Source organism: Gadus macrocephalus, chromosome 16 (assembly GCF_031168955.1).
Source record: "Gadus macrocephalus chromosome 16, ASM3116895v1".
Taxonomy (NCBI): Eukaryota; Metazoa; Chordata; class Actinopteri; order Gadiformes; family Gadidae; genus Gadus; species Gadus macrocephalus.
The window spans coordinates 4219922-4236617 of NC_082397.1; the positions used below are offsets into that span (position 1 = coordinate 4219922).

General features: G+C 45.4%; 1 protein-coding gene and 1 long non-coding RNA gene across 2 annotated transcripts in view; one reads left to right on the forward strand and one right to left on the reverse strand.

Annotated features, from left to right (window-relative positions):
- Positions 1 to 16696, reverse strand: part of LOC132474793 (uncharacterized) — an 87880-nt gene that overhangs the window by 58384 nt on the left and 12800 nt on the right. The gene's annotated exons all lie outside the window — the stretch shown is intronic.
- Positions 1 to 16696, forward strand: part of gbe1b (glucan (1,4-alpha-), branching enzyme 1b) — an 86516-nt gene that overhangs the window by 54836 nt on the left and 14984 nt on the right. Inside the window, exons 11-14 of the mRNA XM_060075667.1 lie at positions 1 to 93; positions 718 to 889; positions 11821 to 12008; positions 16156 to 16286. The exon at positions 1 to 93 is cut by the window's left edge and continues 4 nt beyond it. Coding sequence (XP_059931650.1) covers positions 1 to 93; positions 718 to 889; positions 11821 to 12008; positions 16156 to 16286 — 584 coding nt within the window. The remainder of the gene's footprint in view (positions 94 to 717; positions 890 to 11820; positions 12009 to 16155; positions 16287 to 16696) is intronic.

Consider the following 16696-nt stretch of genomic DNA (forward strand, 5'->3'; position numbering starts at 1 on the left):
GATGAAGACTGGGATATAGGAAACATCATCCACACACTGGTCAACCGACGCCACGGGGAGAAGTGCATCGCCTACTCCGAGAGCCACGACCAGGTACAGACATCACTGAGTACACCTAGTTCTGTAACTCTCTTTCTGCTATTGAGACGTTAGCAGATGCTTCCATCCAAAGCCACTCACAGGAACTCATTTACAGCAGTCAAGTAAATTTAGATTTGTAAAGCCCTAAAGCAGAGTTAAAGTCTCCAAAGAGCTTAATTACCAAGGAAGAAACATTGGGAATGCAGATTCAGGGATTCTTCCCTTCAGGGATGGACAACATTGACACATAATGTTAGCCTAACAAGCAACAGTTTAGTAAAGTTTGATTGTTAGAAAATAGAAAAGTTGCAGTTGGGTTGTTCCCCAACCAAAATGTTCTGGGTACAATACCCTAATGTCCACATTCTGACCCCTAGCTGCGACTTGTCGAGTCAGAATTCACTCTGTAATTTTGGAAAAAGCGTCTGCTGAATGAGGAACGATGAAAAAGTGGGTACCTCATTCCCAGTCTGAGATTAAGAAAGTACATCCAATCTTATGCATAAAGGTACTGCGGATTTTCTTGGCTGGAAAATGAACACCAAACCGCAACACCACTCGTAGATCGGCAGAAGTAGTCTTGGTAGAAGTTTGTTCCTGCTTCGCTGACGCAGCCTCCCCTTGTGCCCGGCCCAGGCGCTGGTGGGAGACAAGACGCTGGCCTTCTGGCTCATGGACAAGGAGATGTACACCAACATGAGCTCCCTGGTCCCCATGACTGCCGTCATCGACCGAGGCATCCAGCTGCACAAGATGATCCGCCTCCTCACGCACGCCCTCGGAGGAGAGGGCTACCTCAACTTCATAGGTGAGTCGTCATGGTAACGCTGTAACGAACGCCCGGACAAAGGGAAAAGCCGAGACCTGGAGGAAAGTGGATCGTATGGATTGAGTTTTTTAGGACGGTGGACTCTTTCGTGAAGAGGAGAACTTAAGTGGTCACAGAGGTCACAGTAAGATTCACTTGAACATTAACGCCCGGACCAAGTAAAGCTTTTCTAAGAAGCTTTACTTGAACCCTCAGAGGTAAAAAGTGGTACTAAATTATTTGGGTGGCAGGGTTCTAGATTGCTCTAAATCGGGTTCTTATTTCAGTAACGGTGATCAAATGGCATAATAATAATAATAATAATAATAATAATAATAATACATAGGTTTTATATAGCGCTTTTCTCGGTACCCAAAGACGCTTTACAAAAAACACAAAACAAAAAGGATACAAATGAACAGTACAGTACATACATGCATACATACAAATACTCCAAAAAACAACAATACAGAGAAAGATAGGACAGTGAGAAAGAGAGAGGGTGGACATTTTTTGTCAGGTGTTGTAAGTGATGTTGAAGAGATGTGTTTTGAGATGACTTTTGAAAGACTGCAGTGAATCAGAGTTACGGATGGCCAGGGGATGGAGTTCCAGATAGATAGCATAGATTACTATGTTGACGATTATATATGACAAATTAACACGTAACTCTTTTGGCTCTTTAACTTTCTCTGGGACACGGCCATCAACATAATCCTCTGTACAGACGGAGCTCCACATATCCACACAAACATCGCCGCAGGTGACCCTGGTCGTGTTATCCAACGTGATCTCAAACGTCAAATGACCCAAAACAACCTCTCTGTCTGCTGGTACATTGCCCCCTATCGACTGGTCAAAGAAACCATAATTTGATGATAATAAAAGATAATTGTCCTTGTGTCCTTGACCCTTGGCACATCACTTCCTTTAAATCTAGAGCCTCCAAATTATAATTGTTTTAGACTTAAATGCCCTGATTAATATTAAAAAAGACAGACGTCTCTGTCTGACTCCCAACTCAGTCTGTGCCCACATGAAGGGTGTGGTTGCATCACTCCCTGTAGCGCTACGACCCCCATGTTGATGATATTAGTCTTTTGAAAAATCTCTTTCAAAAGATTCCTCAACTTTTCTGATTGCGTTCATGTTTCAAAACTCTCTAAAGTGGTATACATTTGTCCTGGTTATGTCGTTATGACTATCATGTTTAGATGAAGGGTTAGCAATGATACAAAGCAAACACTTTATGGTTGCCCCACAAAAAACAAGTCGGCCTAGTCCCTCAGAAGAAGAAGACATGTCATCCACAGTCACTCCAGTTGGGTGGAAGCCCCAGCACAACGCCATGCAGTGGGCAATAATTAGATGATTATTACAAAGGGTAACCATGGGTAATGTATTCCACGCAAATGTTTCCATGGCCCCCTGTTATTTTTCCATAAATTTTTGACACACATTCAGGGTTACTTTGTGATAATTATTTATCAAGATGTATGTTTCATTCTGATGACCTCACTAGCCAGCCTAAGGCATGGCCTTCATGAAGATTATAAATATGAGAAAATGCCAAAGTTAAAAAAACATTTATTATAAAGCCAAAAGCACAACCTCAGCATCTGCATTCATCCCAAGCTGCCTTCGTGGCCAGGTCGTAGTACTCAAATTGTTGAAAATATAAGGTGAAAGGCTATGGATAGAAATAATAAATAAATAAAATATTACCTGGCATACCAACATCAAACTTTGCATGGCTTGAGACCTGACTGAACCAAATCAAAAGTTACCCAGGTGGCAGTGAAGAATTTGACACATTAACAGAGCGAAACCACTTTCTCTTTATATTCAAGTTAAAAAGGCAATAAAACCTTTCTGTGCTCATCCCTTTCCCAAACACATCTGGGTTTGAGTGATCGCGTCCTTGAGACCATCGGCATTTGATTCTTAATCGCATCCTTTCTTTGTGGGATTTTCTGTCTGGCATGGAAATGTTTTTTTTTTTACTGCCAAGGAGTGCCTGTGAGTGAGTTTGCAAATCCGCAATAATATCGATATTGTTGGTGTTTGACTATTTCGGATAGAATATTGTTCAGATACAATGCAATGATGGCCAGCGGTTACTCACAATATGGAACTTCCGCAAGGAGCAGCTAAAGTAAATGTATTTTTAATGGGATTAAACTCTAACAAGTGAAAGCACATGGCACATGGACATGAAAGATATATCACTCTTACCCTGAAAGTTTGAAGCTCTTACTTTCAAAGTGCTATGCACGTACCTTGAAAGTGATGCTCTGTAAACGCCCCTTATACTTTGAAAGTCCATGTTCATCCGACATTCTATTTCTACTGCCATTTTACCTTTCAGTTACGCCTCTTATATCTCTTATCTTATCTCAGCCACCTGTAATCGCCTCAACTCGTCCATGAATCCTTTTGTAATATTTGTTCCTTGCTTTGCTCTGTCCCTTTGATGGGTTTATGCTAGCGGTCCCACCCACCTCAAGTCAAGGTGGTACACACAGCCATGAAAAGTAGCTGACATTGGAGGGTGTTCACACTACAGAGCGGGGATGAAAGACCCAGTCGCTGCTGCCTTTCAAAACAAAAGCCTCTTCTCCGTCGCGGCTGGAAAGGCTCGCTGTTTTGATGTCTCTCCGCCATGGGGGGGTGGGGGTATATTGGGTGGAGGGGGGGCAACTGACTGTACCCCCGCCTGTTGGCGAGGATAATGAAGTGGTAATTGAGGATGTCGGGGGGTCGACCTTGGCCCGGATGGTGTGTTTGTGTCTGGGAGCGTGTCTCTGATTGGGGAAGGAAGGTGGAGGTAAACACACCACAGAACCATCCGCTCTCTCTCTCTCTCTCTCTCTCTCTCTCTCTCTCTCTCTCTCTCTCTCTCTCTCCTACAGCATCTTAGCTCCACCTGCTGCTCATGTGTTCCGTAGCACTGTGTGCAGTAACCACGGTAACTGAGGTCAATATCGATTTGTTTTCTGAGGCACCCTTAACTGGTTTTGTATATCATATCATATCTGATCAAATGTTTTTATTAGATTGGTCAAATGATTTTATTAAAATAAACAAAATATATTATAAATGAGATTGAGGTGAACTCAAAGGACTTCTTAAACCCAACTCCCTGGTCCCCTTTAAGCCAAGCTAATACTCCCTTATAGTGGGAGAGAATCTTTTAAAACATTTTCTTTCTCAGGACCTTCAACAGAGGGTAATCCAATACAAGTTTTCTCTCTCAAATCCCTCGTGGCGTTCGCCTCAACACCCCGACCCTGAGAAATAAACCAATCCCTGGCAGTAGACGACACAATAGGGGAGGAAGTGGGGAAAAGGAGGCGGGGAAAGAGATGGGAGTAAATGAGAGATGACATGGCTATTGCCGGATCAATGGCCGTGGAGTCATTTAGGCGGCGCTGGGCAATAACAAACAGTTTGAGCGGGAAAATCGATTTGGCAGTTGGCAAGCCGAGGAGAAGCCTGTTGATTGACTCGCGTCTGGTGGTAAACACCGAGCGGTTTGAAGACGAGTGGCGGTCAAGTCTGAGACATAACCGCGACAAACGGCAACCAAGTAATGAAACACCGCAGGGTCTGCAACAGAGTCTGATTTTGAACGATTATTTTATATTGAGGTTGGGCAACCATTGAGCTACCACTCTTGGTCAACTACCTGCTTCTTTGTGGTGGCCCTTTGAAACGTATCCAATAGACCATCTGTCTTGAGAAGTAACTGTGTTTCTAAAGTCACTTTTTCTTTTGTCAATTTGCTGAAGCTACTTCCGCTGTTGAATTAATGTACATTTTAATATTTTAGAGTCTGTGATTGCATTAACCTTCCACACTACGAGGAATCAATATACTAAGGAACTATGGTTTGTTGGCAGGGGCATTGTTTTTTTTTTTTACAACACTGCACTTTCAAAAATCCTCAGGCGACACCAACCTCAACCTCACCCCAAACTCCGAACATTGATCTCGGCATTGCTGGAATCCCTCCAAAGGAAAACAAATTGATCCTTGGCTCCTACTCGTGCTGCTAATTACTGAGCAGTCGGTGTCACTGTCGGCCCCTTATCTGACACCCGGGGGGCCTGCGAGGGGTGGAGAAGGGGGAACCAGGGATGTGTCTGACATCACCCTCCATGTAAACACCTCACCCCGGCCCTTTATCGGCCCATCACTGCTCCGATGTTAAGCCAGGCTGCCAACGAGTGCTCGCCTTACCTTCCGATTGCCCACAGCTAAAAGGGTTAGCTGTATTTGTGTAGGGACTTTTATTTAAGATGAGAAAGTGCCCCTGCATCAAGACCGAAAAGACGGACAATGGCATTAATGATGTACAACATTGAAGGTTTAAACTGTTTAACTGCATAAGCCAAAATAATACAAGGAAATGGTACTTGGAACAGGGCCAGCTAGCAGGGGAAAGAGTTGACCGAATCTGCCAAACTTTGTCCAGTCATTGATAAATAGAGTTCACTTGATAGGCCTGGACAATTACGTGGTGTCGAATCAAGAATATCTTTGGATGAAAAGTTGGGGAGAAAGTAAAAGTGAGGGCGGTAAGACAGGTCATGTATTTGTCATCTTAAGTGGCTGGGATAACCTTCCAAAGACCTTTTCAAACCCATTTTCACTAATGCTCTTTAAAACTTAAATTGGTCATAATAAGAGATTTAGTGCCAAATAATCTCTATCCTTTCTGCTTATTTGTGTTAAATCAAGAAGGGCTTTGATGAAACCGGGGGAAGGGCAATCCCTTAATCAATCCTTCTTTGGAGTAGAAAAATATGTATATTTAAAAGGAAGCTTTTGTACTTATTGTTGGGGTGAGGTTTAACCAGGATGTTTATCCTTTATAAATAATTGTGGACAATTTGACTTGTGGAGCTAGCATGTAGTTAGCATGTAGCTTACTTGTAGCTAACATTTAACTAGCCTGTAGCTAGCATTTATCTAGCTTGTAGCTGGCTTGTAGCTCCCTGCCTGCTCTCTGCGTACAGCAGCCCCCTACTAAATCTCTGCCTGCTCTCGGCTTACAGCAGCTCACTACTAGCTCCCTACTAGCTCCCTACTAGCTCCCTGCCTGCTCTCTACCTACAGCAACTCCCTACTAGCTCCCTATGAGCTCCATACTATCCCCTGCCAGCTCTCTGCATACAGCAGCCCTCTAATAGCTCCCTGCTAGCTCCCTGCTAGCTCCCTGCTAGCTCCCTGCTAGCTCCCTACTAGCTCCCTGCCAGCTCCCTGCCTGCTCTCTGCCTACAGCAGCTCCCTGCTAGCTCCCTGCTAGCTCCCTGCCAGCTCCCTGCCTGCTCTCTGCCTACAGCAGCTCCCTACTAGCTCCCTGCTAGCTCCCTGCCAGCTCCCTGCCTGCTCTCTGCCTACAGCAGCTCCCTGCTAGCTCCCTGCCTGCTCTCTGCCTACAGCAGCTCCCTACTAGCTTCCTGCCAGGTTTCTACATAGAGCAAGACTGATTACCATGTTAATGAATGCTGGCGCGCTGTTATTAAGAGCTCTCAAGGGTGATGGAGTTGGGGGGGGGTAGTGCTGATGGAGTTGAGTCTGTCTGAAGTGGCATCACCTCACCTTCACCCCTTCACTTCCCGACCCTCAAGCAAACCCCCGGAGCCCAAATGTGAATCAATGAGCCGTGCTTCTCTTTGAGATGCTGGCTAAGAGTAAACATGCGTTTTAAGGACAGGTAAGTGCTGGGTCATTTTTACCGATAATGAATTTACCTCAACTACAGCGCGTGTCTGAGTCAGCTAAGAACCCTTTGCAGCTGGCTGCCAGTAGAAAGCAACTTTGAAACTCTTGAGAACCAATTACTATTTTGTTATGTGGCGCTTTTATCCAAGGTTGATAAGAGTGTACCTAGATAGAGGACATTAAGGGGCAGGTCCTTGACTTCTTCTTAATACGGGGGATGAAGTGAGGGGGATCTTGTTTTAGAACAGTGTTTACAACCTGTCGCTCACCAGCTTCCGCGAGAGACTGAAGAATCACTTGTTCAGAGTAGGGCTGCAACAACGAATCGATAAAATCGATAAAAATCGATTACTAAATGCGTCGGCAACGAATTTGGTTGTCGATTCGTTGTGTCGCGCGATTAATAAGTTACTCGTAGGCGCAGCACTGTTTACAGCCAGCCGCCGACAGGTTGGTTCATGGTTCATGCAAGCCCACAGCGAGCTGTGTGAGCGACCACAGCTTGTATTTTGGTCATATCTTAACACTGGACTGTAGGCCTACATAAAAGTGTTGTACCTTCTATGTCTTTGGGTTAAAAAAAACTCCTTCAACTCAGTAGTAGTAATCACACAACCGGACGGTGTAGAAAGTCCCGTCAGTTAAAAATAGTAATGCAGTTTTTAAATCCATGTTAAAATCGGCAGGATATAGAGCTAGTTAGCTTAAAAAAAACAACTGACCAATGGTCACAAACAGTGTCAAATGTGATGTGTTCAGGTCGGCTCAGTAATATGATTGATGCGTTCAAATGCAACAGAAAAAAAATAATAATAATTGAGATTTTGGTGAAAACTTGTTTTCCCAGTAATATAAAATAGATAGTAAAAATAGAATTATGACCTGTTTAATGTCCTATCTTGAACTATCATCATCTTATCAGCAATTCAAGCAATATTACAAGTTCTATTTCAAGGAGTCTCGAAAATGGTATCAATAGGTTTGACCGGTTAACCATAGACATCCCTTATATACATATAAGTATATCATACATTGTATGTTTTTTTTTGTGTTATCCCAGTTACGTTTTTTTTTTTATTATTTAATATTACTTTTAATAGTTCCGGGACGTTGGAGCAATAACCTGGTGTTTTTACACTTCAGTCTGCACTGTGAATTTTAAGTAATGTTCCGTTTTTTAATAAAGATGCGGCAATCACAAATGTTTATTTTTTTTATCAGATTCATCGATTAATCGAAAAAATAATCGACTGATTAATCGATTATTAAAATAATCGTTAGTTGCAGCCCTGGATCAGAGTTCATGTTTGTGCGTCCTGGCACTTAATGTACACACTTATTGTATGTTGTACGTCCTGGCAATTAAGATGATTACGAATCAGTGTGAAGCATCTTATCCTAGCTATCTTTGTTGTATAGCAGAGAATGGGTTAACCTTGCCTTTTTTGTTGTGCTTGGCACTTGTTTCTAGGAACATCCTTACTGTAGTGTGGTTTCTCTTCCCTCTGACAAATGTACTTTTTTGCAATAATAAAAAGAATAGATCATTTTTATTACTCGCTTTGGATAAAAGCATCTGCTAAATGCCCCAAATGTCAATGTAAGGCCCTGGTCACGTGATCAGCTACTCTAACAGTGCAGCTATGGTGTGCCCCTTTTCTCCTAACATGCTGATTGGCTTTCAGCATTGTCACTCACAGAAATGTTTAGGTAGTGCCGTCACGACACGGGTGAATCAGGTTTATTCTTACATTTACAAACCAAGGGCCTATTCAGTCCACTGGTATGTCCTTTTCTCATTTGCACATCCAATGATATGTTTATGCTGTTCCTGGCGTGATGCCCGTGATTGGTTATGGCTGCATGTCAGTCAAGATTGCGGCCTGACAAGAAGGCGGTTCTGGACACAGTTAATCAATGCAGTGTCCCAGACTCTGGTTGGCTGGAGGATAGGGTGCTGTTTACAGAACAACGTTGTGTCCTCAGTCCCGCGCCGGTCACACTACAGTATGCTTGCCACGGTGTTCCCCGCGTTGTGATCATCGGACTGACGCGTTGGTTTGGAGACCGCACAACGAACATGCGCCGTGCTCATCCTCCTGATGGAGCATGGCACGCAGACGCTCTTGCCTCCAACCAGGGTCGAGTCTGACTTTTAATGCTTTCCTTTATAGCTGAAGTTTCCACAGCGTGGGAGGGTAATCAACTGTGTAGCTGTCATAAGAGAAGGCAGCCCTCTCTCTCTCTCTCTCTCTCTCTCTCTCTCTCTCTCTCTCTCTCTCTCTCTCTCTCTCTCTCTCTCTCACTCCCACTCGTCCCCTTGTTTCTGTCTAGCCCCCCCCCCCTTGCTATTTCACTTTTTTCCTCACATTCTCTTTATCTGCCTCTCCCACTCCCTCCCTTTTCATGTCTAACTGTCTCACTGTCTGCCGTTCTCTTTCTAGTCCTTCTTTCTAATTCTATCTCTTTACGTCTCCCACTCTTTCTCGCTCTGCTCTCTCTCTCTCTCTCTCTCGACTTCTATTATCCCTCCCTCCCTCCCTCCCCCACTCTCTTCCTCTCTGTCGTTCTAATTAGCCCTAGCACGCGTCATCGCGGCGCTGGTTAAGCTAGCAGCCGTCATCTATTGTCTACCGCCTCCTCATCATGCGACATCATGTTTCTGATTAGGAGCCACGTCTGCTTCCCGTGCAGACGTTCGCTCATGGAGGTTCAGGGTGGAGAGTCGGGACGCCCTAGTAGTTTTGAGGGTGTTTGCCTCTTTAACTGAATGGTTCTGGGTTCGGAGCCCCAATGTCTGCAGTGTAACATCCAGGCGTCCTCGAGCAAGACACTTTCACTTTAGGTCACGTGTGTGTGTGTGTGTGTGTGTGTGTGTGTGTTTGTGCGTGTGTGTGTCTTCCCTAGAGTATTTTGTTGTCCCTTCAGGACAGTGCCGCCGTGTTGAAGTGTCATGTTGCAATGATTATGTTATATTTATTAATTATTCTCTACCAAGCGATGATTGATGAGTCTAGACAGGCTTGTACTGTTGACCGTGGCTCCTATGGAAATGTGGGTGTTGAAGATTACAGTTAAGCGGTTGCCAGCTGTTGAATATAGGGACAACAACAAATATGACATAAAAACAAATGTTGAATCGCAACATTTGCTAATTTGAAAAAAATAAACACCAAATATTCACTTTAATTAGTTTGTTAAAAACACAAATAAAAGTGTTTATGAGTTTTTTAGCATGTTGGGTCCTTTTTGCTCCTCTGTGCCACTTTTATTTTTAAAAGGCTTTTAGTTTTTTTCACCAGTGGAATCGACATGGTTGGTTGGTCCGTTGGTTTCGAACGCGCTTTATAGAAACATATTTTCTGCTTCCTCTCAAGTATATTCTGTATATTCCATACAATCTGTATAAAATATGTCTATACAAATTGAATCCTAACAATAATGGCGTTATTTGCATCAATTCATTCATTCAGTATGCAATGAAATGAGTTTGCTTGGGTCAGCAGAATGTATCAACACAAACATTTTGGGAAGAAAGGGTTCTGATTGGATGGATACTGCTGACCAAAGCAGCTGGACAGCTGTGTGTCTTGTTCACAGATAATTTTGGACCACAGTGGTAAATGATCTTTCTGCATTTCAACACTTTTCTCGTCTAGCTTATAGTAACTGGCATTGCCGCTTGTGATAATTTCACTGAAGATGCGCACTCAAACACTGTGCGTGTGATCCCGGTCTTAATTACAGACAAGTTGTTTTGTTGTTCATTGCAACTGAACTAATTGTATTGAATGAGTAGATACTTGAGTATCCTCTTATTGTTGTAGGAGGTGGGGCCCTTACTGGCCCTGGGACCTGGTGTGCACTTACCCCCCCCCCCCCCCCCCCCCCCCCGTCATCTCATTTCATGTAAGCCCCCTTCTTCTCTCAGAGAAGAGAGAGGCCATAGCTGTGCCAGGGTCTTGACTAATACGTGAATAAACATTAATAAGGAGTGGATCTGTCCCAAAGATGAGACTCTTTATGTTCCCGCGTTTGGGTGTCATGGATAACTCCTCACAATTTCCCCCAATTCTTCAGGTGATGACTTTGCAGTTTGCGTCCCCCCGTTATGAAGAGAAGGGGTTCATTCTTATGGCATTGTGATATTCGGATGAAATGCATCGCCACAAGCATTTAGTATACCTGATACTAAAAACTAAACCTATCTGGCCTATTGTTTTTCATTAGAAGAAAATACACATCTATTAGATTACCTCTATAAAACACTTTAGATCTGTTCCGGTCACTTTAAGTTGGATTATTCCGCGAGTATGCTAATTTGTTCCCAACGTTAGCATCACTGGAGGATACAAGTCACAAATGGGACTAACCTAAAAAAAGTACTGTGTACGGCTCATTTGAGTGCCTTTTGGAGTACACACCATTTATATTACAATTCTTTGCAAACTACTGCTTGCATTTCGGGCAAAGCTAGGTCAACTCTTGAATAAGGACGTAATTCTAATTACCAGTCGTTGGCTAACTTCAGGACTTCCATTCACTGGCAAGTTCAACTGAGAAGACCTAAACAGAGACCTCCAGATGGGGAAGCCTTCTGGCAACAGGAAAATATATTCTGAATAAGCACTACGGGCTGACTGTATCTCTATTCATTGGATGTTCGCATAGCAGAGTAAATTAAGCCCACATCAGTACAACCCGAGATACCATTTATGAACACTCAACCATTAATGCTTTCCTTTAAAAGGATATTATACTATCATCCTTTACCATCACTAATATGATAGGGGCCTAGGATGGAATTATTATTAATTATTATAAGTTAACATTAAAATTGTGGTGGCCAAGGAGGGAACTTATATTATGCCATCACAATTTAGCAGCCTTATTAGTATTGCAGCGGCCTAGGTAGGAACGACTATCATTTAACGCCATTATGAACGTTGTAATTACCCAGGCAGTGTTTAAAACTGATGTAGATGAGGCTTACTTCCATTCATGGTCCTTCTATTCAAAACCCTGCAATTTCTTGCGTGTAGGACTTCATTCTAGTTTTAGGGGAATAGCAAAGCTAGTTAAGTCTTTAGTAGTTCCCCCTTGAAGCGGGTACAGGGTTGAGAACCACCCCCCCGGACCTGTGGGCTCACACAGGGCTCGAGTCCCTTCTGCAGACTCAGTCCTCCTCTGCTGCGTTGCAGGAAATGAGTTTGGCCACCCAGAGTGGCTGGACTTCCCCCGGGAAGGCAACAACCAGAGCTATCACTACGCCCGGCGCCAGTTCGACCTGCTGGAGGCTGCCAAACACCTGCGCTATGCCCAGCTCTACGCCTTCGACCGCCACATGAACCTCGCCGAGGACGCGTACGGCTGGCTGGCTGCGCCGCCGGTAAGGACTGGGATACTCGCTCACACACACACACGCTCACACACACACATACACACGTATACAGTCCATGCACATTCATGCACGCATCCACCCGCCTGGACCTTTAGGTTGTAACTGGAACGGAGGCTTTTCAAAGCAGTGGACCGTCCTGACCATTCAGGAAAAAACGCACTCTGGAATAAGTATGTGTCAAAGTATGATGTGTGTCTGAGAATATCTGAGACAGATTTGCAGTTTGAGGTAGGTTCCTCACCCTGAGTCCGACAGTGGTTCCAGACGAATCTCCCTCTTCTTCTGTTCCCTCCTCTCCCTCTCGCTTCTTCTTAGCTTCTTCTTCGCTCCTCCTCCTCCTCATCCTCCCCCCTTCTCCTCCATCATCTTCTGCTCTCTCCTCTCATTTGGCTCCATTTTCAACTCCCTCCTCCTCCTCCTCCTCCTCCTCCTCCTCCTCTTCTTCCGCCTCCTCACTCTTCTCCAATCAGAACTAGTCTCTCCTCAGAGCGCTGCAGATGAACGATGTGAACGCACCGTTCGCTCTGCAGTCGTCTTGTTTCTCCGGTGGCTGTCAAGGTGAAAACGAATGGATTTAGCTTTCCCTGTCACCGCGCCTCCCTCCTCCTCTCTCCCTCCCTCCACTCAGGGGAGGAGGATGGGGTGGGGCTGGGGCTGGGGTGGGGTGGGGTGGGGTGGGGGGGAGGTGATGCAGCTCGCTGGTGATCCCTCTCCCGGGGTTGGGGGCGACTGAAGCGGCGGGCTAATGCTAATTAAAAACCGTGTGGCGAGGATTGCGACGTGAGCCGCTGTAATTGATAACTTCATCACTGCTCCGGTCGTTTAAGGGCTTCGTCAAAGCCCACGTCAGACGACGCCCCCTTAACCTCAGCCCGTCGAGGAAAATCCAAGTTTCTCTGTTTATCGGGCCGTCTGTACATCATACATCTTTGTATCGGTGTACTGTGTACCAGTACTTCCGTGGACTGTCTCTCTCTCTCTCTCTGACTCGCCCCGGTAGAGAGACAGGCCCGACTATTCCCCCCGTCTCTCTCTGTATTTCAGGATGTCTCCGAATGTCCTAACGATGCCGCTTTGAAACGGCCGGGCTCGGATCTGGTGCAGAGTGATGCACCGACTCTGCCGAGCTAACGGTGTTTAGTCAGGAAAGTTTCTTGGTATGATTCGGTTCAATGATACTTCAACGGGTAGGAGGGTCTGGGGGCGTCTTTACGGAGATAACACAGCAGGTCAGGGACCGATAGCAGTGGGTGAGGAGAGAGAGAGAGGTAGAGGTAGAGGTAGAGCGAGCGTTTGCTGTTGTACCTCGAGGAGTTAAGGTTCTCTTAAAAAAAAAAAAAAGGGCTACGTTAGCATACCACTTTGAAGATGTGGGCTGCGGGGCTATGTCTGTCTTCAAAGACCAGTGATTTGGACGCTTAGACCCGCCAGCGCAGTGCTAGTGACACTGGAGGGAGGAAGGGAGGGAGGGAGGTAGGGAGGGACGTGAGGAGGGGGACCCGCTGTGATGTTAGCGATGCTTCACAAGCTAACTCTTTGTGAAGTCCGGTGAGCACACCGTCGCTCCTCCCCCCCCCCCCCCCCCCATAGGAACTGGTTCTCCGCGTTCACTGGCTTTCTACAGGGTCACAACCCAATGAGCAGGAACATGCAGAGTGTGCTGAGGGTGCCTGATCACCACAGCACACAAAGAGAAAAAAAGTCCTCATGATGAACCCATACACAAACTTATTTACACATGTTTGCCCCTTGATGTCCAAAGTTCCCCTTTGGCCGGGGCGTTTTAATGTTAGTCGTTTTTAGTTGTTGTGTCAAGGCCTGCCCATGGCCCTTATCAAGAATTATATTTAACAATTATTAATAATTTAGCTGCCTGACGTCGGCGAGTTACCGTGACATGATGATGGCGACCATGGCCGCCGCAGACAGACACTCAGACACAGGCGGTTCGGCTCATTTGTGTTTGATTATGAGCATTCGATTTATGGTAGTATTAGTCTGTCAGTCCTTCTCCCTGCAGCAGCACCTCTCCTTCACTGAGATGACCTCCAACAGGACTGTGTCCAGCCGGAGTCGCCATGCTAAATAGTGTTTTACGTATGCCCAAACTCCTCCACTGCGGCTGCAGCTCCCCCCTAGGGGAGACGCTGCTGGGTCCCTCGTCTGAGCCCCCTGCCCTCTACGTATGTAAAGGTCTCCGCACGGCCCAGTGTTATTGATGTCGGGGCGGACCAAAGCGTTATATCGGCCAAAGCACGGGATGTGTTCTTATTCCAGGAGCAAAGTGAACCCCACTGTGCACTTCATCTCAAGTGTCGTTATTAATTTAACACATTTCCTGTCTGGGAATTTGATCTTTTCTTCAATAATTTACAGGGAGGATTTCGGAAGCTACCAATACAATTTGATTCAATAAATCAGACACATGCACAATCACACTTGCACTATGTATACGACCATTAATGACTAAAAAGGAAGTAAATTACTACTTTTTTTTTATCCACCCATAAATCAAATGAAATAGGTCAAGAACTAATTCAATGAATGTGGATTTGAATATTCATGAAATACTTACACTGCTTTATAAACTGTCGCCGTATAAAATAAACACATTCAGCAGGTCATTCTTTGATGGGATTAGTTAAATAGAGGTCACCCGGTTTCATGTTTCTGTCACGCTGTGACGGCGAAATCTGAACTCATGAAGGATAATGTAGTCAACGGTTTGGCGATTGAAGTTTTGTGCATACATTTAAATTGTATCTATATAAAACAGTGGGGGGGGGAGACATTGATTAACACAGAGGGAGAGAGAGGGGTACGTGGCTCCAGGTCCTTGTTTGGGGGCTCCGAAAGACTTGAGGTAGTCAGGACACCTCAAACACCCTTTCACCTGGCCAATCAGAACACGTCTTATCTCCCAGTCCAGCCATATGAATATTCACCCCTGAATAGGCCCGGGGTGCGACGACTAAAAATAGAGAAGAGGAAGGGTGGGTGGGAGGGGGTGACATGATGATCCCCCGCTAATGACATGGTACCACTGCTCTCCGGCTTACTGCCCTCTCTCTCTGTCTCTCTCTGTCTCACTCTCTCTCTCTGTCTCTCTCTCTCGCTCTTTCTCTCTCTCTCTCTCTCTGTCTCACTCTCTCACTCTTTCTCTCACCCTCTCCCCTGCTCTTTCTCTCACTCTCTCTGTCTCACTCTCTCTCGCTCTTTCTCTCACTCTCTCTCTCTGTCTCACTCTCTCTCGCTCTTTCTCTCTCTCCCTCTGTCTCACTCTCTCTCGCTCTTTCTCTCTCTCACTCTCTCTCTCTCTCTCTCTCTCTCTCTCTCTCTCTCTCTCTCTCTCTCTCTCTCACTCTCTCTCTTTCCCTCACTCTCTCTCTTTGCCTCACTCTGTCTCTTCATGACACACGTTCTCACGTTCTCCCCCTCTCCCATGCTCTATCCTTACCTCTCCCAACCGCACACCCTTATCAGTGGCTCTCCACCTTACTCTCGTCTCAATCTCCCTCTGTTTCTCAAAACCTCCTCCCTTCTTCTCCCTTAACCTCTCCTCCTTTCTCCGTCGCACTCTTCTGTCTCGACCTCTCTCACACTTTCTCCCTCATTTTCTCTCCCATGCCTCTCTCCCCCTCTACCCATCTCTCTTTCTCTCTTCTCTCACTCCTTATATCTCTCTTCTTCCCCCTCTCTCATCTTTCCCTCTTTCCCTAGCTCTCTCTTCACCCCTTTCTCTCTCCCTCTCGCTCTTCTTTCCCTCATACCCTAACTCTCTCTTCATCCATCTCTCTCTCTCATATTTCCCTCATTCCCTAGCTCTCTCTTCATCCCTCTCTCTCTCATCTGTTCCTCTCTTCCCGTCTCCCCCCCCGTCTCTCTCTCATCCTGTGCAGCTGTGTGTATCAGACAGTGCATCTGGCCGTTCCCACACCACCTGTCCAGCCGGCACCACCTCAGCCCGCCACCAACACCCCCCCCACCCCCAACGTTGCACGTCTCTCTTTATTATCAGACACCTCTCTAATGTATTGTAATTTAACCACATTAATATACAATTAGGCCCGGGATGATTATTCATGAGGAACACGCTTAAGAGACTGGTTCCCTTTCTCTGATTTGCCGCCCACAGGCGTACGTGAGCACCAAGCATGAAGAGGATAAGGTCATCGTGTTCGAGAGGGCGAAGGTGGTGTTCATCTTCAACTTCCACCCCACCAGAAGTTACCAGGACTACACCGTCGCAGTCGAGGTGTCCGGGAAGTATCCTGCTTTTTCTTTCTTCTCATTGGTCGGTTTTTGATCACGTGTGTTTCCATTGGTCGGTTTTAGAATTATTTGGTATTTCATTGGTCGGTTGAGAATTTCACTCGTCTTCGTTTTAGATTCCATTCCTAATTCACTGGGGGGTTGGAATTTTTTCCATCTTTAATTGGTCCGTTTTTTTTTTACACAATCCCCATCGTCATCACCAGTCAAATCTGCCAAATTCTAACTTCCACCACTGATCACAGGCCACATATTACTGCTCGAATATCACAATAACAAACTCCCCAGTTTCACTGTCACAGGGTTATTCAAGTGGATCATTCAGAGTGAGAAAATGTGCTGAAGACTTCAGCTTGACATTGATTAGGTGAAGAATATCACCAAATCACTGCAGCTCTAAGGCA